We start from the raw sequence: 26,844 nt of genomic DNA on the forward strand, positions 1-26,844 counted from the left end.
ATAATTTGATTTTAAATGGAAATCCCCCATGACTAGACAACAAAGGAAACACATTTCTACATTTGCTGCTGCCACACACTTTGTGTTCACTTGCCAGTTCAAAAATGTTGATCAAGGCAAACAAGTTTTAAAATTTATTGCTTCGTACAGGTAGATACTGAATGGAGTGGGAAGAAACATTTTGCAAGCATGTTACAAAGAACACTGCAACCTCACCAAGCATACCAAGAACACGTGTCGTCCTATATACTCTCCCAAATTAATGGCAGGTCTGCTTATATGCCACAGTCACAACTTTTATCTCATTCTGTACTGCGAGCAGGCAAGCTTCAACAAACTACAGGCATGAAGTCCTAATGCATGGGTAGGTAAACTAAGGCCCAGGGGCCTGATCCAGCCCAATCGCCTTCTAAATCTGGCCCGTGGACGGTCTGGGAATCAGCGTGTTTTTACATGAGTAGAATGTGTCCTTTTATTTAAAATGCATCTCTGGGTTATTTGTGGGGCATAGGAATTCGTTCATTTCCCCCCCTTCAAAATATAGTCTGGCTCCCCACAAGGTCTGCTGAAAACGTTTGCTGACCCCTGTCCTAATGCTAAGTAGTTCCAAAACAGAACTAGCTTTGGAGCATGGAGGCAAATTGCATGCTTTGTCTGGTTCTGTGGCTCCCTGCTCCCCATTGGTTGGCTGGCTTTAAAAAGAAGCCTGAAGAGGAAGACATCCCTCCTGTGCTGTGCCACATCTCAGCCCTCATAAAAGAGCAGGAATTTTTAAAATAGCAGTACTGAGTTTCTAAGGAAGAGATGTTTTCTGGATTTCAGTGGAGGACTGAACTTCTGTAGAAGTTTTATCACAATGGACTGGATCAAGAATTGGAGGTTTCTTAATTCTTCCTACCCCATGACTGCAGCTCCTGAAAAGCTACTCCTGACTATGGTGGTCCCTCTGGAACAGTGTGAGGAAGAGCTCAAGGGTCATTTCAGCAGAAGGGATAAAATTGGCTAAAGCAGCAGATGCACCTTTGTGAGCAGAGATTTTCATTGATCCCCTTCTCACTATAACCCCTCCCCAACCCTCATGGGAGACTTTGGAACAGATGCACAGGCCTGAAATGACACGGAGTGGGTTGCAAAGCATTATTATCCCCTTGATCCTATCCACTGTGTTATAAATTGTAGGAATGGTTTCCCCCATTATGACATTTTCTTCTATATACCCTGTAGAGAGTGCGTAAGCAAAAACATCAAAATATCCACACAAAATAATTTTTTAAAAAAGAAAATCTTAATTAAAAACAAATTAAAAATAATAATCATAATAAAAACATCCACACAAATCTACTTCTAAATACTGGGACTGCATGCCATGAAATAAAATTGCTGCATAAATATATTTGGGACCCACAGACCCCTTTTTACATTTATATGGCAACCAGTAGAGTATCTTACAGAGGGACACACTCACACACTTTTTAGATGAATCAAGAATTAAGTATGCAGAATGCACAGCAAGCATGCTTGCTATAGAAAAGCAAGCTTTAAAAAAATAACGTTGCACAGGAGTTCCCACTACAGTACGCATTGCATATGAGCTGCCAAAGCGAACACTACAGTACGCATTTTGTCATTACCAATCAAAGCAGGAAAATTCAAAGGCCCTTTATTAGGTGGAAGCAAAATTTTTCCATTACCTCATTTTTTTCTTGCTTGGCTGGTCCTTGATTCTGTGTTCCATTTGCTGGCTCTTTTTCTGGAACTGAGTTCTGGCACACAGTCTCACTGCCTGACAAAGGCTGGGGATCCATTGGCGTGTCACATCTTTCATGGATACAGAGACCAGGAAAAAGGGTTCAAAGTTTTCTTTTATGTTAAACCATTTTGCAAATGCATCTTATATATACAGATACTCATGATTTAAATACATGCTAACCATTTCCCAAACTTAGGCCAGAAAAAAATCTTTCCACAACTATGATAGCAACATTTCCCTCCATGCTCACAGTCCTTCGCTGGTCTCACGGAACAGCTGGGTGACAAAGAAAGTGACATATCTAAAATGTTTTAACATTCCAGACTTTAAAAAGTAAAAGGATGGGGGGGGGTAGGAACTGAGCTTTACTGTCCCTCAAGACAACAACTGGCAAAATGTGTTCCCCTGAAAATTGCAGAGGGAGTTGGAGTTTGCCACGTGGCTCAAGACCCATAGCAAACTAAGGGAAGCAATATCTCTCAAAGAAGATGAACAATCTAGTGCAGGAGCAAATGTTATTGTGAGAGGTCCAGAGGGTACTAAAAGAAAGTAAGGCTTGTCCATACTTCCACTTGTCCTGATGCTGTATCCCTGAAAACCCACTCTACCAATTAATCAGAGCAAAAGTCATTCAGTTTACACATGGATTGATGCTTGCTCTGATTCACTAAGTGAAGTGTCCCACTAGGGCTAGAAAAGTGATGTGAAGATCCTTTAAGACAAAAGAAGTATCAGCAACTGAAGATGACCCATCAAGGCACAACATATAGATTACCAATAATGCTGATACACTCTATTTTTAAGTGGGCCACAAAAGTCCCAACTAGATTCTAACATGCCTACAGAAAATTTGGCAGAGATGGTTTAAGAGACTCAGCCATCTGTTCAGTAGCGTCAGCATGTGTCAGCCCTGGTTTTAACACTATTAAAAACACAAATAAATATATCATAAAACAGAACAAAACAGCCTCAGGAGGTTTTGGCAGCACATAAATGACAAACAGTTTCATCTTAGAAGTGTGCATGCACATAAAAGCTTATACAGTGGTACCTCAGGTTACAGATGCTTCAGGTTACAGACTCCGCTAACCCCAAAAAATACTACCTCAGGTTAAGAACTTTGCTTCAGGATGAGAACAGACATCGTGCGGCAGCAGTGCTGCGGGCCCTATTAGCTAAAGTGGTACCTCAGTTAAGAACAGTTTCAGGTTAAGAACAGACCTCCAGAATGAATTAAGTTCTTAATCCGAGGTACCACTGTACCCAGAACAAATTTAGTTGGTCTCGAAGGTGCTACTGGACAATTTTTTAATTTTTTTCAACTGTGCCAGACCAACACAGCTACCTACCTAAATCTAGTATATCTTAGTCTATCTACTTTCCTCCTTTCATGACCTAGGCCTCCATGAGTCTGGCTTTAGCCAATTCTCTTCCGTCCTAACCATTCACTCCACATGAAAGAGTTCTTCCTGTGCTTTTCTCCTCTTCTCTGGTATCCTCAGGAATCTATTATCATCTCTTCTATATTGACCTCATCCTATGACCTCATCCCATCTCACGTATGTCAATACTATTTATACACCAATAAAACCAAAATAAACACTCATCAACATTCAGGTAGGTAGCCGTGTTGGTCTGACGCAGTCAAAATATATATAAAAAACCCAAAAAAACAGAGAGAAAGAGAAGCAGCCATATCCACTTTTTGACACATCCTCTGCTGGTTTGAAGCCCAGAGTTGTCTGAAGATGAATGCAGACTTTAGACCAAAAAAGGTTAGCCACCCCTGCATTAGAAGTTAACACAAATGTGTAAGAAAATGGAGATCTTAATGCATTGTATTGCAGAGCAGGTTCAAGAACCAGTTTCTTACTGTAACTAAGGTCTAATCTATACTAGAGGGTTATAATAATGCATTATATACATGTGACACCAGGAGGCGCTGTATAGCAGTCAATGAAAAACTGCATTGAGAGCTATACAACCTTTTCTTTTCTTAGCATTTTTTTAGATCAGTGTAGATCCAGCCTTATTGTGGTAAAGGGCAACTTACCGCTCAGGTGACTCTTCGTAAATACTGTGGCAATCTGTATTCTCTAACATTAGACTTCGAGTAAGGTTCTGTACTCCTGGGTAATGGAAGTTAGCGAAGGAATGAGACATGGGAGATGTTTTTGTCCCAAGATCTGTGATGCGTTTTTCATTAATTGTCAATCCACAGGAGAGTCCATCCAAGGCAGGGTTCAAGGAACGCGTCATGTAAGCATCAGCAGACTGAGGCCTCCTCATGGGTGAGGATGGGTAAGGAGAAAGTTTACTGATGAGGGGAGTCAAAAGGTCAGCATAGGCGGCTTTTGTAGGTTTTAGGAGTTTATCAACATGAATATTCAGCATCTTTTGTTCAAAAGCACAAGAAAAAATAGTAGAGGGCAGATTCTGAAGCCATGACAACAAACTAAGGTCCAAGTCATCACACCCATTACCACATAAAAGGTCAATGCCGAGCAACACTTCACTCTCCGTAATTTCTTCTCCTGTTGCTTTACTCTGACAAAACTCCACACAACATTCATACAATAGCCCCTTCATCACAAGCTGAAACAAACGATTGTTGCTTGCTTTAAAGCCAGCCTCACTTAGTTTTCTATCAGCAGGAATGAACTCAGCTACCATGACGCAAGCCTCTTCAAAACAGTGAACTCGTGCGGTGCTTGGGTTCCAGTCTTTGAATTCTGCATGGTTGGTCAGACGAGGCAATGTGAGAAGTAAACACAGTTTGCTATAGTCTTCTTTAGAAGGACAATATTCTTCCAGAGCATGTAGGCACTGTACAGCCTCTTTCATTGTAAATTCCAACTGAAAAAAGAGAGTACCCCTATTTAAGGCTAAAATATTTTTTTTATCATACATAGCTGCATAAAGATACAGGTAGATAAATTACTTTGCTATTCACCTATTAATAATCAATTGCAGTTTTATGAGTGTCATCTTTCCCTGCATATGAAAATACAACTTCAACTTGTGTGACCAATAAAATGCTGTTCAACCGAACATTTTTCTATGATATCTAGTGCCGGCACAATTTGTTTTCTAGATAGTTTCCTAGGTCAAGTTTAAGACATCTTGGTAAAAGTGCCATTTCTTTAATCATTGATTAAGGTTTGATACCTAGGTCACTTTTTCCCCTATTCCAACTTGCATTCAGCACCAGGTTTATCCACCATGGCACCTTAATTTTACAAGGCACAGTTCAGCGCCACAATAATGGGTTGTGAATCACTGTATCATGTGATCTTCAGTTTTTACTTTCTACACAGATATCCTTGCGTTACAGTTCTTAAAACAAAAATGTAAGACCTGAAAACGAACTTTAAGAAAGACTTGATTGCCTTCTAAAAAGCAGAATACATTTGCATTTTATAAGTTTAGCTAGAGTGCTGTGATTAGATCACAAGGCTTACATGTTGAGGCTCATCCTCTGCAGACATTGCATTGTTTACACATAAGGCTTCTAGAAACTTCTGCTGCAGTATGATATAGCGAAACCTATGCATGAGAAAACAGAAATACAACTGATGTAACAGTGTAAATTAATGTGAACTTTGGTACAAAATTATAGCAGTTAACTGGGACTGCTGTTCCGGAAATTTTGGAAGATAATGTTCTAACACTGGGTTGGGGAAGGTTTAGGCATACATTGGTTTCAATCTGGTCCACAAGGCTGTTTATTATTATTATTATTATTATTATTATTATTATTATTATTATTATTATTAATATTAATATACTGCCCTATTCCCGGAGGTCTCAGGGCGGTTCACAGAACAAAATCAAAATAAATAATCAAAATAAAAACAACAGCCCAATAACCCCCCTCCCCCCAAACCCCCACATTTTAAAAGGGCATAGGATGTTAATCAAATCAGCCAAAGACTGAATGTTTCTGCCTAATGCCTAAAGGTGTATAATGAAGGTGCCAAGCAAACTTCCCTGGGAGAGCATTCCACAGATAGGGAGCCACTGCAGAGAAGGCCCATTGTTGTGTTGTCACCCTCCAGACCTCTCAAGGAGGAGGCACACAAAGAAGGGCCTCAGAAGATGATCTCAGGGTCCGGATAGGTTCATACAGAAACAGGCAGTCCTTGAGATACTGTGGTCCTGAGCTGTTTAAGGATTTATAGGTCAAAAGCAGCACTTTGAATTGGGCCTGGAAACTAATTGGTAGCCAGTGCAGTCGGACCAGGATCGGTGTAATATGCTCAAACCGTCTTGCTCCGGTGAGCAACCTGGCCACTGAATTCTGCACTAGCTGAAGTTTCTGAACCATCTTCAGAGGCAGCCCTGCCTATAATGCATTTCAGTAATCTAACCCTGAGGTTACCAGAGCATAGACAATAGTAGTTAGGCTATCCCTGTCCAGATAGGGGTGTAGCTGGGCCTCCAGCTGAAGCTGAAGGCACTCTGGGCCAGAGGCCACCTGAGCCTTGAGCGACAGCAAAGAATCCAGGAGTACCCCTGGAGCTACAAACCTGCTGCTTCAGAGGAAGTGTAACCCCATCAAGAGCAGGTGATCTCCCACCCATCCGGTCTAGGGAACCACCCATTAATAGTGCCTCAGTCTTATCTGGATTGAGTTTCAGTTTGTTGGCTCTCATCCAGTCCATTACCGAGGCAAGACACTGGTCCAGCACTTCCACTGCCTCACCTGCAGATGTAAAGGAGAAATAGAGCTGAGTGTCATCAGCATACTGCTGACAACGTACTCCGAACCTCTGGATAACCCCACCCAGCGGTTTCATGTAGATGTTAAACAATGTGGGGATAGGATTGAGCCCTGTGGAACCCTACATTGAAGATTTCACAGGGCTGAAAAGCATTCCCCAAGCAACACCCCCGGGAAAGACCATCCACGTAGGACTGGAACCACTGCAAAGTGGTGCCACCCACCCCTTGTTTGGACAGTCACTCCAGAAGGATACCGTAGTCAATGGTATTGAAAGTCGCTGAGAGGTCGAGAAGAATTAACAGGGACAGGTTTCCCATTTCTCTCTCTCGACAGAGGTCATCATACAGGGCGACCAAAGCAGTTTCTGTGCCAAAACCAGGCCTAAACCCCGATTGAAATGGAGAAATGGATCCATAAAATCAGTTTCTTCCAAAAAGCGTCTGGATCTGGTTTGTGACCACTCACTCCAGAATCTTGCTCAGGAAATTAGCAACTGGCTGGCAGTTAGTTAGGTTTTCCAAATCCAGGGAAGGTTTCTAAAGGAGCGTTTTTACCACTGCTTCCTTCAAACAGACAGGGAACACCTCCTCTTGTAAAGAGGCACTGATCACATCCCTGGCCCAGCCAGCTGTTCCCTCCCTGCTGGTTTTTATCAGCCAAGAGGAGCAAAGGTCTAGAGCGCAAGTGGTTGCCCTGACTGATCCGAGCACCTTGTTCACATCCTCGGACCTTACCAACAAACTCATCCAACACAACAGAACCAGACTGTGCTCTGGACACCCCATGAGATTCATCTGCTATAACAGCAGAGTCAAGGTCTGGGTGGATGCAAGCGATTTTATCCTCAAAATGCTTTGCAAACAAATCACAGAGAGCTGCTGTTGGATCTATCACCTCCATTGGGCCAGCCTGTAAAAGGCCCCATACAACCTGGAAAAGCTCTGCTGAGCGACATAATGAGGATGCAATGGAGTCAGCAAAATATGCCTTCTTTGCTACCTTCACTGCCACTAGGTAGGCTCGATAATGAGCCCTTATCAGTGTTCGGTTGCATTCATTCAGATCTTTCCTCCACTTGTGTTCAAGCCGTCTCCCAGCTTGTTTCCTCGCCCTAAGATCTGGAGTATACCAGGGGCCAAACAGGCTCCACGAAGTGGGAGAGGGCACTCAGGGGTGATCCTGTCAATAGCCCAAGCCATCTGGGTGTTCCAGAGGCCGGACAGGGCTTTGACAGGGGCACCAGTCATCTCAGCCAGAAAACATCCCAGAGTCATTTGGAATCCCACTGGATCCATCAGCCTCCAAGGGCGGACCTTCCTAATAGGTTCCCTTCTTCTGTGGAGGGGAAAAGGTGCTGACAGCCTAAATCTCAACAGGAAGTGATCTGACCATGACAAGGGACTGATGTCAATATCCCCCACCTTCAAATCCCCCTGTTCCTGCCCAGTCGAGAAAACAAAGTCCAGAGTGTGGCCTCCCATGTGCCATGGGCCAGTGACATGTTGGGACAGCCCCATGTTTCCCTCAAGTCAAGTCTTCCTTCATATGTGACAACAGGCATATGGCAGGCAGAGGTGTGGCTGGATTGGTCGTGTAACAGAGTTATTCATGGGGAGCTTGATGATGTAGCCTATCCCTGCAGAAAGCAGAGTTGAATCCACAGCCCATCAGCTGAATTCAAGCCTGCCAGATCAGCTGTGCAACTCAGTTCCCCATGAGGAGGAGAGCTTGGCTGCACAGCTGATGCCTGCAGAAAACAGGGCTGAAGCCTGCACTCAGTGCATCTGAAGCTGAGTATACAAAGCCCCTTGTGCTACTGTTCCCCAGCACCTAACAACCAGCTGGCTGTTGGAAGCCTAGGAAGCCCTGAGCAACAGACTTTGACAGGTGGGTGAACCAAGCCAGCTGTCAATCATCATCATGGCATTAGGTGAATTGACAAGTGGGTTCTCCTGCTCACCTGTCAAAGTTGGCCCATGCGGGTAGGGATAAATAAGGATCTAGCCCACTGCACCAAAAAGGTTCTCTCATCATTGTTCCTTTGTTATCCCAAATCCTAACTATGAGAGTTTATCCAAACACTGCTATTTTGTTTCTACTTGTGTAATGGAATTTTAGTGAGAGCTGTGATGAAAATGTGTTATTCTTATAGAGTTAATTGAGAAAAGCTTGTAAGGAAGAATGCAATGCAGATATAGACACTGCAACAGTTCTGAAACTGTATGAAGGCTGAGTGCATGTTTAATTGTTGTGTTGCATAAATGGGATTGCCATGGTATTGAAAAATTACCTTTTCTTATCAAATTTGTCCATGCACTCCAAAGGTTGGATGAACTGAAGAACCTCATCCCACTGACCATCAAGGATCAACTGTCTTTTAAGAGAGAGAGAGAGAAAGAGAGATATTTTGAGATCTATTGAAGTCTGCTGGACTTTCAATTTAGTTTTTAAGCTAACCAAAACATCCCTTCCCTCAACTACAGCAGCTGACCAATCAGCTTTACAAAGTCAATGCTTTACAAAGTAGTTAAGAAGATTATTTACTAATTTAAATAGAAAAAGGTAAAACCTTTTTACAGGAAGTCACAAAATTGTCACCCTCCTCTTTCTGTTAGCAGAGGTGTCCGCTGGATCAAAGGACTAAAAGTCACAACTGGATGCAATATAATTTGTATTGCCTTGTGCTGAACAGTATTATCTGGTAAAAGTTGGGTGGCTTAAAAATGTAAACTGACAATAATCTAATAATGTATTTATGCATGTTTCAGATACTTATAGGTATAGCATTACACTTGGCATGTCTTGCAGCCAAGTGCTTAAAAGGGGTTATGGATAAATTTTATTCAGTACACATACAGAAATGGATAACAAGTCAGTCAAGATACTGTAAAGCCCAAGATGGATCAAAGCATTTTAAAGGCATGGACGTGAGTTTAAACAACAGCAACAAAAATGTGAGGTTTGTTTAAACAGTATCCTTAATACTATGATAATTATTTTTACCTTAAGAAAAGCATATCATCTGAGAACAGTCCATTAATTACTCCACTTTCTTTCTCCAGAGCCAACATACTGATATGAAGTTTTCTTGAATTCAAAAAATCCAGTATTAGCTTGACTATTTCAGCTTCTTTTACATTCACCGTCTCTTCTGCCGTCATTGTGAAAGACTAGAAATAAGAAGAAAAAGCTACATATAAAATGGGGATTGACCTGCATCTTGTTAGCAAACAGACATCGTCAAATGCATTTTTTTCTTTGTTTACATGAAACATGCTACAGCTTGGTAATACGCTTAACCACTAAGGTTGATTCAGCTCAATATAGCATCACTAATAATTTGGCCCAATTGTACAGCTAGCAGTTCAGCTTCATATAGAGGGCTACGAATATCAAGGGCAGATTATGTTTTACTTAACTATGTTTCAGTTTACAAGCGTTTAGTAGCATAAAGAACATTTGAACAACAGCTCCTTTAGAAAAAAACTCAATATGCGTTAAAGCAGAATATCTGACTATTCAGAAAGTGGACATTTTGTTGGTTACATTGGGGGGGGGGGCGGGACCCCATAACAGTAATCTACTTTAGAATTATTAATATTATTAAGCAAAAAAAATTGTTAATTTTACCATGAATTATCAGCATGATTGAATAACGTAACAATCTTGCAAACTGCTACCTGCATTTTATCAAAGTGCCACTTGCGTGCTATGGAGTATTTCTGCCTACATTTTTATTTTAGCAAATTTATATTTAAGATCCAGGCAAAAACATTACTTAATATAGACTTCATGTGATTTGGCCTTTCCTATCGTATACTCCAAATCAAATCCAAAGATCAAGTAAATGTGCACTATCAATAATACCATCTGTGCATTATGCACTAACAAAATGAAACAAAAAAGAGAAAGGGGGGATTTTCAGTGGCTGCTGCAACATTCACTTTCTTTTGAATATTATTTTATGATAAACTATGTACAAGACTTTTTCTGTTTAAGTTCCTGCAGAAGGTTAAAGGAAGGAGTAAAAATCACTGTATTTATTCATTTTTTTAGATTTGTAGCTGCTTCTCAGTTACTTGTCTCAAGAATGGAATACAGATTGAAATCTTACACTGAGTAATACAAAATGACCATTTCGACCACACATCTCCTTACCACTTGACAGGAAAAAAACTAGTATGCCAAGTATTAATATGCATACTGTTTTCATTTACCATTTGCTTAATGAACTGTTTGTATCTGCCAACTGTATATGAATCTGTATTTGAAACTTAGTCATTTGTGTTCTAATGGTAAGGTTTCAAATCTCTTATTTAAAATTCTGTTTGAATAAATGTTTCACAAGTTCCTCTGCCCAGCACTTAATACCGTCCTAAACCTCTGTATATATAGAAATTTAGAACTGGTTTCTTGCTGTTTTTCCTTCTTCCCAAAATAAAGTCACATAAAAATGGTGATTAGTTGTCAGTTTCCACTCCACATACACATAAACATGTGCATTTGTCACTTACAACATGATTTCCTACATGGAAATTATATCTGTAGGAAAAGAGTCTTGTGTGAAGTATTCCCAAGTGTGTTCATAAAAAGTCACTATTATGTATTTAATCTACAGAGATAGTCCATAAGGAGGAATCACTCCATAGAGTCAGCGTTTGTAAAATGATAGTGAGAGGTAATGCTCATGGTATGCCAGACATGAAGATTTCATCCTTGGCATTTGTACTATTCTACTTCATAGTCTTCCTGATTATTCTTTCCATGGTTGTGAGGGTCTCATTTAAACAGCATATCTAGCCCAGCAAACATACTGTTAATAGGTACTGAGCAATACAATACAAGTACTGAATCTTTGTAATCACAAATAATTCTTCATGTTTGAAAGGATTGCACTGTATTAAAAGAAGCATGTACATTTTGCTTAAGGCTGAAGACAGATCTAGAAAAAAGGGATTGAAGGGTAAGCTGAAAGGAAGTACTGGAGAAGCTGCTTCTCTACTAGCAGATGGATGGGGCCAGAGTATATTTCTCTTTAATTCTGCAGTTGCAGCAGTTTCCCAACCCTGACAAACTCCCTACTGGTCTTCCCTCCTTCCATTATGTTCTACCTGAAGAGTAGGGAATGTAGCTTCTTCAGCAGTCTTTAATCCTGTGGCAAACTGGGGTCACAGTGTGCTTGCCTTCAGCTCTGCAGTGCCAGGACAACTCCCATGATTCATTGTTAGTCACAGACATGTGAGTTTCCAGCACTGCTTTCTCCCACCCAGAACTTCAGAATCCCAATTGTAAGAACTCACAGGCAGAGTTGCAATTGAGACCAATGATGTAGGGATGTGCAAATGTCAATCTGGATGTGTTAATTAGTATGTCAGTTGTATTCTAGTACTGTAGTTATATTTCATTTCCTCGTTTGTGTTGCATTTTAAGTTTTGCAGCATTTCATGACCTGTCTAGCATGCACTGTCTTTGTCAGAAACAAATGTGAGCTCAAAAAGATCCCGCCAGACACAATATCAATTGTCCAGGGAGTGAGATTTTGCATTAAATAGGACGGGCTCTAATCTGCAGTCAGATTTTAAGACACAGAAGGCTAGAATAAGAAGAATCACATATTGACATACACACCCATAAATCTGAGCCTATGCTCTTGGCTGACATATATGGGGGGTTGGGGTGGAAAGAGGGAGAGAGAAAATAAGAAGCAGCTGGGCCACAGAAGGTGTTAGTCACAGAACACAAAACAACTCTTTGCTCAGTGTATCTGGAGGAGAAACCACAAAGACTCTGGGCAAGTGAGATGTCTTTCCCTCTTGAAGGCAGCTGCTCACATTTCATCATAATTGTTTCAGTTCCCATTAAGCATTTGGGACAGACATTTGATCCTTGGAGATATTCTCTCTATAGATGGGAACCTCAGAGGAACTAAACTGATTGACAATCGTAAGTACAAAAACTATATCATATTTTATCACAGCCTCTAAAATCGCTCCCCTCCCCCATCTCAAAAACTATATAATATTTTATCACAGCCTCTAAAATCGCTCCCCTCCTCCATCTCAAAAGATCCCATATTTTTTAGTAGTATTTTTAATGAGACTATGACTTATCAAATACAGTAATTTAACAACCTCATTTGCAGGAATCATGTTTAGTTTCTTAGGATTGGGAGACTACAAATACATCTCATGTGAAACAGGATCCCAAGATTTCAATTTTACAATTTAGAGTAGTACAGATAACATACCTCCTGTGTTAGTAATTTTATTAAATATTTATACAAGTTGTATGATATACAATACGTTGCCAGGGGGGTAGATTTACACTAAGCAACAGCTTTAATGGAAGTGTCAACAGAAACCTTTTTACAAATTAGATGTCTTACACACTTCCCAATATGTAAGTAGAACAGGCACTGATACCTTCCCTAAGTTGTATAGAAGACGAAATTTCAGCAAGTGCAGCTTTTCTCAACCTTGCATTACAAACTCAATCTGCTGGAATTCCCTCTTCTACCCAACAATCAAAGATGCATAAACCTTTTCTTCTCTTTCACCCAGTGTAAGATTATTATAGACAGGCTCACTAGAAATTAGCAGAAGGCAATATTCTAAATTCCCTTAAGGAGGGTTCAATCATCAGTTCTATAACAGTAACTAAAAGACAGTGGTGGGAACCTCCAATCCATCTTAATTAGGCCTGCCAGGACTCAGATGTTGGCTCACCAGGCCATTTGGGGCAAACCACATCCACCTTTTCTGGCCCAACATCATAGGAAAGGTCAAGCATCAAAAAATTATTTGCATCAGCAAGTCAGCACAGTGAAAGAAAAGGCATCAAATTCAGAAAGTACTGATTTTTTTATGCAAAGAAAGAATTTGGAATACACTCCGAATTCAAGTTAAGGATGCAAATAAATGATCTTCATTTGCAGAGAGCCACATTTCCCTAGGAAAGATCATTCACATCCCTGGTTTTAATTCAAGCCAGGCTGCAAAGGAAGAATAAAAAGTGCACTCCCGATTCCTTCTATTGAACTTAAGTCACCTGTCAAAAAAACCCTCGGAAGATGGGGGACCTCAGAATCCACCCCACCCTGATATAGGATGCAAAGAGCACTGCTGCAGCACTAACATTGCTGTGTGTGCTGCTTCTTGTGAGCTTAAAAGCTGAAATAGGTAGCACATGTTGTGGAGATTACACTGCAGTGCTCCTTCCAGCTTTGCCTAAGCACTAGAAGTAAGGCGCATCAGATGTTACTATTGAAGTCTCAGTCTAAGAAGTTATCCTCCTCGCTATATATGGAACAGAGAATTAACATTCCTGTTTACATGTAATGCTAAGACCATGGCTTAGCACAAACAAGCACACATGCCACCTCTTGGGGAGGAGATTTGTGGGTTTGTCTTTATGCGTCATCTGAATTTAGGTTCATGGTTTAGCTCTCTCAGACAAACCATGAGCTGTATATCATAGGACAAGCCAAGCAGAAAAGTGAAGTGTGAATTGGCCCTAAACATACAATCATATTCCCTTGGAAGGAACAATCATTTTTGTTTATCATAGCTTTCAATTCTTGAATTAGAAGCTGGTAATGAGTGCTTTAAGTGGTAAGGAAAAACTAACAGCTTTTATTTAAAAGTCCTGTACTAGTGACCAAGTTTTTTTAATTTGATGGAAAACAGAAGTTGGGATGTTTGTCATGTTAATACTGATGGAGATATCAAACATTTATTGACCTAGTATTTGCCTCACAATTGTTTTTATCATGCATCAAAATTGGGATAAAGATAGAAAAAAGTAACAAAGAGTAAACTACAGTACCCTGATCCAGATAAGATGATCCTGGAGATAAACGTTAGGACAGTGGTGTTGTGTGAGCCCATAGCACCAAGGGCAGGTGGGCACAAGCACTCGGGGATGGGGCATGCTGGGGGCAGAGGGAGAAGGAGCCTACCACAGTACCCCAGCAGCCCCACATGCCTGGCATGCTAAAGGAAAAACAAGCCTGACTTGGGAGTGGAGCAACTGCTGCTGCCACCCACACCCCAGCCCCAAAGGCCAGCCCAGGCATGGCTTCCCTCAATAAAAGAACTATTGGGGGTGCCTGGTTGTGCCCCCTCAAAAAAATGCACCCAGGGCAATGCCCCCCAAGCTACGCCACTGTGTTAGGAAGCAGGCTTCTGCGCATACATTATGTTTTGGATCAGGACATGCACATTCAAATTAACTGTACTTTCCAATGTGCACCCAAACACAGACATCTCCTATAGGTACTATATTCCTTTATTTTCAATGAGATGCATATTTGGATGTGCGTCCACAGTCTAGTACAATTATGAGTGAATACCATTTTTACACATGACTAAAGTTGGATTGGGGCATTGCCCCTCATTTGGAAAGTTCTGTCTCTCATGTTCATTTTACATGCTAGTGTGAAGAACCCTACAGCTTAGTCACAGGGCAACAAGACAAAAAGTTTAGTTCTACCAAAGAAGTAAGTCCAGTAAGAAAATAAGCTTATATATGTGGAAGCATTTTGTAAGTAACTAGTCAATGGAATTATAATGTTACTAGAGATTTATAGGCTCAGAATAAACAAGAGAAAAATTAGAGAAAATCCTGTCCTCCCCCCATTTTTCCAGTCCCCCCCCCCCCGGTCTTCACATCTCTAAAATTAATAAAAATACTGGTTCATCAATACATTCATATCAGGGACTATAAGGCATATGCAAAGGCGATTTTATCAAATTGGGAGATAAACCACCATCCAGAAAATCTGAAAGACGCAGCTCAAGCTCCTCAGTATGCCACAAGCAGTCAGCACATATGGCACACAACGTCACCAAAGTGATCCAAGGCTAATACTTCAGAATGACTGAAGGATTTAGAATCCCTTTCTTTTTAATATACATTTTGAATTTGCAGGTTTTCTTCCAATTCTGATTTAATTATTTGTAGAAAAAGCAAAGCTTTCATAGCGTATCACCACTCAGACATTCCAATATTGTTTACAGAAATGTAAGTCATATATCCTTACTCCAGATAACAGCTTATATTGGACAGCTATGACAACCAATTGACACAGATGGAAATAACTAAGGCTTTGCTTCAGTAGTGTCTTTCTCTGTGAGAGTTAAATTGTCATTGCATGCAGTCTTGACTAAGCCTTTTCTAAGTAGACTAGCAAGCGTTGCCATCATTGCATGAGACAATGGTCTAAAATAAATGCACGCGTACCATAAGGGATACCAACAAGAAAAATAAATTCAAGGAGCACATTGCTAAAAATATTAAGACAATAATCAAACATGGATGCATGCATGCTGGGAGGGCTCTGCCCCAACGCTTGCTCTGCTGTCCAACCCCACCACCAGCACTTCCCAACATTAGCCCCCTAAAGCTTCCCCTTCCCACCCTATGCAACTACTAAATCTCCTTTTCACCTTCCCAACCCTATTTTTGAAACCACTTCTCTCCTCTGTTCTGCAGCTGCACTTTGTCCACAAAACTAGATGACTTTAAAAGGGGATTGGACAAATTTATGAAGGATAAGGCTATCAAGGCTAGTTGCTGGAAAGCTTGCTGGAAATCACAAGTGAGGAGAATGCTGGTGTGCTCAGGTCCCACTTGCAGGCCTTCCATAAGCATCTGAAAAGGTGGAGAGATTTTCCCACCTGAAAAACTTCCTACCTTCTCACTATTTGCCATTACCAAATTTACAGTGCAATCTTATGCATGTATACTTAGACCTCAACTACACTATACTGCACTAAAGTAGTATAGACAGTTTTAAACAGCTAACCACTTTGAACAGTTATGCTTTCCTGCAAAGCAGCCTGAGAACTAAAGTTTAAGGGTGCTGAGAGCTGTTAGGAGGCCCCAATTCCCCTCACAGAACTACAGTTGCAAGAGTTTCCTGGGAAGAGGGACTGATTGTTAAACCACACTGGAATTGTAGCTTGGGGAGCAAAATAGGGGATCTCCCTCTCAGCACCCTCTCAGCAACTACACTTCCCATGATGCTTTTGGGGAAGCCACAGCTGTTTAAAGTGATATAGTGATATAATAGAAAGCCACTGTCATGTAGTGGTTAGGATGTCTGGCTAGGACCTGTACAACCAAGGTTCAAATCTCCACTCAGCCATAAAGCTCACTGGGTGACCTTGGGCCAGTCACTCTCAGCTCAACCTATCTCACAGGGTTGTTGTGAAGATCAAATGGGGAGAAGAACTATTTACGCCACCTTGAGCTTGCTGGAGGAAAGATGGGGTATAAATGCAATAAATCAATCAATAATTCTGCTTTAAATACATAGTGCAGATGGGGCTTTAGAAGTAAATCCCACAGAGTTCGATGGGACTTACTTCCAGGTAAGTGAGTACAAGATTTAAGGCTTAGTACGCAAGTAACAATTTATTTCTTAAAGGCTGCTTTAAGGTAATAAATTGAACATTGTCTTAAATCTCAAATAACTGTATTTTATAGATGTTAAGATTATATTTTAATTCTAATTTAGTGCCTTTAGAGCTAAATTACTGGGAGCATATCTAATACTAAGTTTCTTCTCTCTGCTGTAGCTTGTGGCTTGGCTCTCTTCGTACTATTTATTCAGCAAGCTAGATGAACTGTGTGATCCAATGTGGCTTTAACACGATCATATTGCAGAACACAAGTTGTCAGGTAATTCTGCCTTGAAGCAACAGTACAATCCTATGTATGTGTCAGAAGAATGTACCACAGTGGTACTTCCCATCTCTAGTGTGTTTAGTATTGAAGCCTGCCTGAAGCACTTGTTGGTTCCTTTCATTTCTTTGATTGTTAAACGGAAGTGTTAATAAAGAAATTACAATCTTCTTTAGAAAGGGAACAAACTGTACTTAAGGTCACCCTCAATTTGAGACAGTCCATCAAGCCCATAATTTGTAAAATTAGTTGCTATTGTGTAATGATTTATCTCCCAAAATAGCACAGTAGCATCTAAAGTAATTGTAAACAGAAGTTCAATATACAACAGAAAAATAAAATATATTAATATGCAAATAATTGAATATTCATTTGGCATAGTATTTATTATTATTTAAAACACATCCTGACAATGCACAATTTCTGCAACACACAAAGACAGGCAGACACCTAGGGGCCAAGGCACTGGTTTATTATTCCATATTTAACCTCTCCTAACAGCCTTTTAATCAAAGGATAAGGATAAGTATTTGTGGCAACTAGGTATTAAGACAGCATTTAAATTTTAAAAGGTACCTAGATTTATTTACATTATTCCCATGTATTACTTATTGTTCAGTAAGAGGCATATTTGAGGGTCAATAACTTTGAATATGGATAAAAAGTGCCCTTTTTGTGATTCTAACACATATCCACTGTTTATTACAGGGGTGGGAACCTGTGGCCTTGCAAATTATGTTGGAGGACAACTCACATCAGCCCTAACCAGCAGCACCAGGATGATAGGATTTGTAGTGCTGCAAAATCTGGAGGGCCACATGTTCCCCACCACTGGTTTACAATAAACATTCCAAACAACTATATGTACTTAAAGGGAAAATCCCAGTGCTTTTCAACTCTTCACTGCACCCATTCTAGTCATTCTTATAATAATATAAATAGGGACGCGGGTGGCACTGTGGGTAAAACCTCAGCGCCTAGGACTTGCCGATCGCATGGTCGGCGGTTCGAATCCCTGTGGCGGGGTGCGCTCCCGTCGTTCGGTCCCAGCACCTGCCAACCTAGCAGTTCGAAAGCACCCCCAGGTGCAAGTAGATAAATAGGGACCGCTTACCAGCGGGAAGGTATATGGCGTTCCGTGTGCTGCGCTGGCTCGCCAGATGCAGCTTGTCACGCTGGCCATGTGACCCGGAAGTGTCTGCGGACAGCGCTGGCTCCCGGCCTATAGAGTGAGATGAACGCACAACCCTAGAGTCTGGCAAGACTGGCCCGTACGGGCAGGGGTACCTTTACCTTTACCTATGGAGCAGCACCAGGATGATGGGACTTGTAGTGCTGCAACATCTGGAGGGCCACATGTTTCCCACCACTGATTTACAATAAACATTCCACACAACTATATGTACTTAAAGGGAAAATCCCAGTGCTTTTCAGCTCTTCACTACACCCATTCTAGTCATTCTTATAATAATATAAATAAGGCATTCCAATCAAAAGCAAGCACTTTTATCCCCTTTTTATTTTATGGTAAGGAAATGCATTTTATGGTAAGGAAACTCTCCGACTGAAATAAAAGGAGAAGTAGAATTACTTTGTTTTAGCAGGATTGTGCTTTAACAATATTACTCAAGCCAGGCCACGACAGACCAAAAGGACTCAGTGACCCACTGTTTTTCAACTCTTTGGCTTACTAAGGGAAAACAATTGCTTCTAATTGCAACAACCAAAACCTCCATTCAATAAATAAAGAGCAAATGCTTCACATCCTCCTGCTCCATAGCTGTACTCTATTGGCCTGCCCAAAAGGATGCATGTCCGGTGGTACAAAATTACTATATGTTCCTAGGGATGAAAGGAAGATGGTAGCTCTATCATAATTAGCACACCTTTTCTGGTAGTGCCACAGTGCTTGGATTGAACCTAAGATATAAAAATGCAACAGTGGTGCAGACAGGAGGTAGATGAAAAAATCCAGTGTCTCGAAAACTGATCCTGGTGTCAAGATTACTGAAGAGGACAGAAAGGTTTCTTTGGAAGTACTACAAGGAGGGGAACCTCAAGGGAATATTAGCTATGATTCCTAGATAGATTTCAGCCTGGCATCTTTCAAGTAAACCCTATATGGGAGAAGTGGGGTGGGAAGAGCCTGCAGCATAAACTCTCATCATCATCATCATTATTAAAATTTCTATGCTGTCCTTCATAGGCCAAAGATTGCATAATTAGCCAAAGGCCTGGGAGAAGAGGAATGTTTTTGCCAGGCACCTACATTGGGTTCTCTAGTTCTTACTTTCAAGCGGCTGCTAGAAAATTTATTTGGCACCAAAATTTTGTGAAAATATTTGTGAAAGAGAAAACACATGAGGAGGCTTCAAGAATAGCCAAGTGCAGAAGTTATCTGTGACTGGGGCACTGAAAAGCCACAGCCTTTGCACCTTTACAGAGTGGTAAGCTAAAATAATTATCATGATCTATGTTGCCCCATTTATACCAAAATGAATAATTTTTGTTGTCAAATGGCTTTGCATTCTCTTGTTTTCACGTGCTATAATTTATTCTCCAACTATTATTTGTCTAAAAGATTATCAAATTAAATAGATGAGCAAAGCAAGAATGGAAGGTGATAAAACATACTAATCACAGCAATTAATCAGGAGATGGAGAGGAGAAAAGGCTATTCAAAAGATTAGGTAAAAGGTAAAGGTACCCCTGCCCGTACGGGCCAGTCTTGACAGACTCTGGGGTTGTGCGCCCATCTCACTTAAGAGGCCAGGGGCCAGCGCTGTCCGGAGACACTTCCGGGTCACGTGGCCAGTGTGACAAAGCTGCATCTGGTGAGCCAGCGCAGCACACGGAAACGCCGTTTACCTTCCCGCCAGTAAGCGGTCCCTATTTATCTACTTGCACCTGGGGGTGCTTTCGAATTGCTAGGTTGGCAGGCGCTGGGACCGAGCAGCGGGAGCGCACCCCGCTGCGGGGATTCGAACCACCGACCTTTCGATCGGCAAGCCCTAGGCACTGAGGCTTTAGCCCACAGCGCCACCCGCGTCTGGTCAAAAGACCAGTATGGTCTTTTGTATGTATGGTCAAAAGATTACCATACAGAAATAGGAAGGGGTCACTAGCATAACAGTTATGTCAGCATATTATATTTATTTAGCCTTTCTCATGTGTGACCTATTGCTATTCAGGTCTCCAAACCAGAATATACCACAGACACATGGTACTCCAGAAAAGTCACAGGCATTCATTATTATGTTCATGGCATCCTTCAAACTAAGGTTGTCAACAAATTGATTTGTTCTTTGTTCAAAGAACAAAGTATTCCATTATTGTCTCGAGCTATTGTATACAGTTGCTGCAACATCTGCAGCTGCCTGCTGCCAATATGTTTTGTCAAGTTTGCATTCCTCTATTCAGAATGCATCCATAATAACTGTCACCCTTCGTTCGTACACTCACAGGATTGTCACTAAACTAAACACATTCTAAAAGAAGCATGCGCATGCATGCATCCAGGAACCCACCCTTCCCTCACTGCAGCTCAATTGTGTGAACAAAGGATTGTAACAGGGAATTGGATACTTGACACTCAAGTTTTTCCTGCTAAAACACGCTGAAAAAGCTACTGTGCTGTGACACAATAAGGCCATCCCTTGCAATGAAATTACTCAGGAGCAGGGACTTTAGGACACAAAACTGGAATGCTTCCTCGGGAAAACGCACAATTAAAAACCTCAGAGCAGGTAAGACAGGCTATAAAAACACCCCATCTTTTTTTTCTTTTTTTGCCTCCAGACAGTGACACTGCAAACCTGTTTCAGGTATCCTCTCCTGTCAAGCACACCAAGCACAGCACAGACAAACAAACAAACAATGTCTCTTATGTGCCCAGGACAGATCTGGGTTACTTAGGGAGAGCAGCTTTGCAGGTGCTTAACCCGTTCTGGGAGGTTTGCCCTGCTAATAATGCTGCAATAACAAAGGCAGAAGAAGGAGGTGCGGGGACGAGAGGAGGAGACGTTCGCCGGAGAACGGGAAGCAAAATGCAACAAAACCATGGGCAACGGACAAAATTCAGCAGCAATGCACACGCATACACTTTCCCCTCGCGAGGCCGGCGGAGTGCGAGGAGAGGCAGCCGTGGCGATGAAGCATGCACTGACTCAACGGGAGACAAATAAGCAGGATGGGTTGGGGGGGGGTAAAGAAAATGGTCCTTTCGCTCATTCAGCACCAAAGCAGCCCAAGGGAGGCTGTCGCTTCGCCCCTCCCGCCGCCACCACCAGCAGCGCCAAGCCCTTGCCCTGCCAACGCCTCCAAGGGGTGCCCCCGAACGGGCACTCACTCGGGGCCTGCCCTCAGGCCCCGGGCATCCCTTCCCACCCTCCCGCTCCTTCGACCCGGTTCTTTCCCCCCTCAGCGGAGGCGGCGCCACCCACCCAAGCCAGGGCAGCCGTCGGGCCCATCCCTCAGGGAAGAGACAGAGACTCACCTCAGGGGAGGCTCCCTCCCAAAGCGGCGAGGGGAGACCGGGGCTGGCGGGGGCGCGCAAAATGGCGGCAAGCGGAGCCTCGCCACCGGGGTAGTGGCAGGGAGGGAAGGAGGGGAAGAGGGTCCCGTCGCCAGCAGCCAACGCGGCCCTGCCTGCCTGCCTGCCTGCCCAGCTGCTCCTCGCCTTCCCGGCCCGGCTTGTGTAGTGGCGGCGGCGGCAGTGCCCTGGCTGCGGTTGTCAAGCGGCTTCTCCAATCAGTGCCCGGCAGGCCGGCTCCTCAGGGCCCCGCGGCGCCTGGGCGGGGTGACAGCGCAGCCGCCTGACTGGGAGAGCCAGGGAAAAAGGGGCGGGCGGGCGGGCGCAGGGGCGGCGTCCCTCCGGGAGGAATGGCTCGCCCAGCCCATGTCGGGGAGCGGCGCGGGCGGGAGGCGCGGCGGGGATCGGGGGTGGCAGCGGCGGAGGCGGGCCAATAAGGAGCGAGGGAATCCGGGGTGTGGATTTTCTCTTCTCCTCCTCCTCCTCCGGCAAGATTGCTTCGCATCTGTTTGGGTTTTTTCCCCCCCTTAATCGCATCTTACGGAGGGTGTTTTTTTTGTCTCCTTCGCATCCTCTTCCCGCCCCAGTAATTCCTAGGGTTTTTTTTGTCTCCTTCGCATCCTCTTCCCGCCCCAGTAATTCCTAGGGTGGGTGTTTTAAAGGCTGTTCTTCCTCAACGTTAAGAGTGTCAAACTACTATTATTGTTATTGTTATTATTAAAATGGGATACTGCCCTTTATCCATACATCTCAAGGCAGTTCGCAACATAAACAATGCAAGATAAAAACACCAAAAACAATAACAAAATGCACACATACAAACTAGCCGTTCCCAATGGCATGATTAGCCACCACGTCTTTCTTCCAGACACGTGTACATTCTAGGCGAACTCAAGGCAGGCCACTCGCACAAGCAGTAATTGATACAAGGCAGGGGGGTCTGTAGGGGTTTAGCCAGCTACCCCACAGGGGCCAGCCCCACATTTTGGCACCTGAGGAAAAGCACAAAATGACGCGCGCCCCCACTCCCGCACCATGGAAGAAGGGGTGAGTGAAGATCCCCGCGTGAAGGGTGGTATGCAAATGTATTTAACATACCACACGGTTGAAAATATATGTTGGAAATGTAGAGAGAAAGAAGGTACGTTCTTTCATATGTGGTGGACATGTCCCAAGGTGCAAGACTTCTGGGGGGAAATATATAATGAATTGAAAAAAACGTTGAAAAATACATTTATTAAGAAACCAGAGGCCTTTCTACTTGGAATAATAGGAATGAAATTGCCCAAAAAAGATGTAAAACTATTTTTGTATGCCACCACAGCAGCAAGACTGCTGTTAGCAAAAAATTGGAAGTCTCAAGAAATTCCAACGGTGGAAGAATGGAAGATGAAGATGTTGGATTTCCTGGATCTAGCTGACCTGACTGGAAGAATCTGCGACCAGAAAGAAGAGAAATATCCAGAAGATTGGAGGAAATTTAAGGAATATTTGAATAAATATTGTAATATAAAAAAATTAGAAATAACTTGAAAGTACTAAACAGGTCTAGGATTAAATTAAATTAGGATTAAATTAAATAATTGGGATTTAGAACAGTAAGAAAAGTGAATAAATTAGATAGGAGCTGGAAATATTTTTGTGGAAGAATGATATTGGAAAGCTGTTAAATGCAGATACAAGGAAATTCAGAAGAGGGATTTGAGAAAGTGAATTGACAATGTAAATAAAATGTGGGTTATAAGGGATATGGGATAAGGATTATGTTTTTTATTGTGGTTAAGGGTTTTTTGTATATTTTTCTGCTGTTGTTTCTCCTTTTTGTCAGGTTGCTTTTGTTGTAATTGTGAAAATTTAATTTAAAAAATAAAGAAAAAAAGGACAAATGGATTTAACAATAACAACATTACACTGGGAATAAGGTCTGGGGAGGAGACGCAGTGCCTAATATGCAGCAAGAGGTCGCTGGAAGGGTGACTTGGGGTGGGGAGCTGCCAAGGAAGTAGCAGCAGTGCCAGTGGCATTCCTTGGAGGTCAGATCTGCTGCCCCTGTGGATCCTGTCACCTGAGGCAGTCGCCTTGCCTTGCCTCCTGGGTGGGTCGGCCCTGTCAACACTGCAGTAATGTGTGCACTGAGTCTTAGACCCCAATTACACTACAGGGAGAGATAGCCATTACTTGACAGGTCACCATTTTGGCCGTTATTAATTCACAAATTGTCATTTCCCAAACCTCTTCATGATTAATGCCCTTATTATACCCAAATTATGCTTGGTGGCATGGAGTATGTTAATTCTTAATCGGTCCCATTTCTGAAGCTAGGGATAACTCAAGGTCCAACTGGTGCCAGGTGGCTTTTTGTTGCATGCTGCACAGAAATCTCCTCCTTCTGTGTGATTTATATATCCCCCCCCCCTTATTTGCATTAGAAGGGTAAAATTCTGATTGATGTGGTTTTGGTAAGAAATCGTATTTTGCCTTTCAGCTTCTCTGTTTGTCCTGCTCTCCTTTCTTCTGACTGGGTCAAGCTCAGACGTGGGTTGCTTGCCAGTGCTGGGGCCTGTACCACAGTCTTGACATCACAGTAGCATTTTCCTCTATTTTTGCAGTGAAAGCTGCTGGCTTGTTGCCAGTGCATGTAATTACCATCTGAGAGCTTTCTTGATTCCAGTCTGTCCTTGTCTTTTCTCACATTTTCCACTGCTACAGAAAATCCTTTTTGCCATAAATGTAGTGACTGAATAAACAAATACTGGTAAGTAAAAACCATTACTGCATCCAAAGTCTTTCCTTCCTATCTGCTCACCAAAATGGATGGTTCTGTTATTAATGAATTGCCTTAAATCTGTACGAGTTATTAAATGTCTACACTGTGTTAACAAAGTACCTTGTTTATCTACTCTTTGCTTGGAGGCACTGGGTGGGGAATACTTAATATTTAGAGCATTAAAAAAACAACACCCCTATATTTTGTTTTCATAGATAATAAAAGAACAAAGCAACAGTGGAGGGTGCAGTGAAGGAAACTGTTATATATATAATATCCCAGTCTGATGAAGAGGTCTAGAGAAATTGAAAGCTTTTGTGGCATTCTGGTTGGTCCCAATAAATGTATTGCTTGATGGATGATGGGCCAACATCACTTTATTTGCTTTGTGTGTTTTCTTTTGTTTCAGCCTCACAGCTTGTCCCATCAAAAGAAATGCTCTCCTGGATAACATAGCATTCACTGAACATTGCTCACAAATCCACACAAATAGTTTACAAATAGTTTCGTGGTACTTACTCAACACTTCTGGAGCTGATCCAAATTCTTGTACTACCGGTTTCTAGGCTTGTCAAAACAATAAGCAATATTGATTTAAGGTGACAATTCTACACATCCAAGCACCTTAATAAATGTGTTTACACTCAAGAGGCACTTGCCAGGACTTGCTATCTTAGATGGAAAGCTCTTTGATATAGTAAGACGTGGGTGATGAAATACTACTTGATACAAGAGCTGAGTTTGACTAATTACAAAAAGAGTATGGTGAGAGTATGCAGGTATATTAACATATTTCAAAACATCAATACTGAAAAGGATTAGCACTTTTGTCAGGAACTCTCACTCTGTGACGCTACATCAAATTGTGAGCTTCCCCACCAGCCAATCCTATAGCGCCGGGACAGGGAAACTCAAAACATGTTGCATAACAGAGTAAGTGTTAAAACATGTTTGACAAAGAAGGGGAAGAATTAGCCATGGAAATGATGCTTTGGTGACAGCCTGATCACAAAAATGTGTGGGACAAGCTCTGGACTTGGTAGGATTTACCTGAAATACGCAGTTTAGGATTGGGCTATAAGGATTATGTTTATATTGTAAACAGCCCTGTGATCCTGATGAAAGGCGGTGCAGAGATTTAATTAATAAGAAGCTGTATAAACTGATGTATCGTAATTTGCACACAAGTGCTCATAAAAGCAATGGTAGAATTAGAGCTTCATTACAGCAAGAGATAAATGATAATTTTGAGAAAGTACAAGTTTTTAGGAGTTTTATGAAAGGTCCCGTCTCACCTGCACCCCCGGCTTAATCAGTTGGTTGAATCAAAAGCATGAACAAGCTCTGTAGTCTGCTTATCCAGTTAACAGAAGACAGGTTGTTTCTAGCACAAGGCTATATACCTACCACACCTTTAAAGCACATTCTTTCCCTCAAAGAATTCTGGGCACTAGTTTAGTTTGTTAAGAAGAAGAGGAGGAGTTTGGATTTGATATCCCGCTTTATCACTACCCGAAGGAGTCTCAAAGTGGCTAACATTCTCCTTTCCCTTCCTCCCCCACAACAAACACTCTGTGAGGTGAGTGGGGCTGAGAGACTTCAGAGAAGCGTGACTAGCCCAAGGTCACCCAGCAGCTGCAATGTGGAGGAGCGGGGAAGTGAACCCGGCTCCCCAGATTACGAATCTACCACTCTTAACCACTACACCACACTGGCAATCAAGGGTTTTTGGGAACTGTAACTCTGAAAGGGTTAAACTAGTGTTCATAATTTTTGTGGGAAAGGATGTGCTTTAAAGGTATAGTGTGTGTGCAACCTAAATGGGAAGAAATTATCGAGCACCTCCACAGCGCTCCTCTGGTGTGTGTCCTTTGAACAAGCCAATAATAATTTTCTGATTCAGTGTTGACCTGTGCCCATGATGAAAGCAGGGCATGTCAAATGGATGTAGTTCACTTGTAGTTAACAAAACCTTCAAGACAACAGGTGAAAGTGCTGCCTTCTGGGTTGATTTCTGTCATGAGCTCCATGGAGATGTCACACAGGGGATGGGCCAATTATGAGGGGGGTTTGGGGGGGTTAAGTAAAACAGGGAGTTGAAGCTAAATAACCCATAGGAGGACCCAAGCGGGTTGAGGAAGGTGAAACTGGGACCTCAAGGAATGCCTCTGCTGCAGGAGGGGTCTCAAGCGAGTCAGGAGCTAGATCCTGGGGAAGGTTCAAGTGGGTTGTCAGAGAGGTGAGCTACCCCTGTGATATCGGACATCTCTGGTCAGGCACCTCCTCAGTAAGCAGCCTCTGCCTGGGGACGTGTCAGAGAGTATGCTGGATACTGAGCTGGCACCTCCATCATCCATGACACAGAGAAGCCAGTGCCAGCACAA

At 42.3% G+C, this 26,844-nt stretch overlaps 1 protein-coding gene across 3 annotated transcripts in view; it reads right to left on the bottom strand.

Annotated features, from left to right (window-relative positions):
* WDR47 (WD repeat domain 47) overlaps positions 1-21,997 on the bottom strand; it is a 39,577-nt gene extending 17,580 nt beyond the window's left edge. Inside the window, exons 1-6 of one of the 3 annotated variants that reach the window (XM_081914828.1) lie at positions 21,658-21,997; positions 9,480-9,646; positions 8,767-8,850; positions 5,212-5,296; positions 3,804-4,606; positions 1,692-1,818 (exon numbers count right to left, since the gene is read on the bottom strand). In XM_081914828.1, the coding sequence (XP_081770954.1) occupies positions 1,692-1,818; positions 3,804-4,606; positions 5,212-5,296; positions 8,767-8,850; positions 9,480-9,637 (1,257 nt within the window). In that variant the 5' untranslated portion in view covers positions 9,638-9,646; positions 21,658-21,997. Of the gene's footprint in view, positions 1-1,691; positions 1,819-3,803; positions 4,607-5,211; positions 5,297-6,417; positions 6,456-8,766; positions 8,851-9,479; positions 9,647-21,657 lie in introns of those variants that run through there. The other 2 variants (XM_081914829.1, XM_081914830.1) reach the window with 2 other exon arrangements.
* Positions 21,998-26,844: the final 4,847 nt, after the last annotated feature.

Source organism: Podarcis melisellensis, assembly GCF_964234715.1.
Source record: "Podarcis melisellensis genome assembly, chromosome: 6".
NCBI classification, from domain to species: Eukaryota; Metazoa; Chordata; class Lepidosauria; order Squamata; family Lacertidae; genus Podarcis; species Podarcis melisellensis.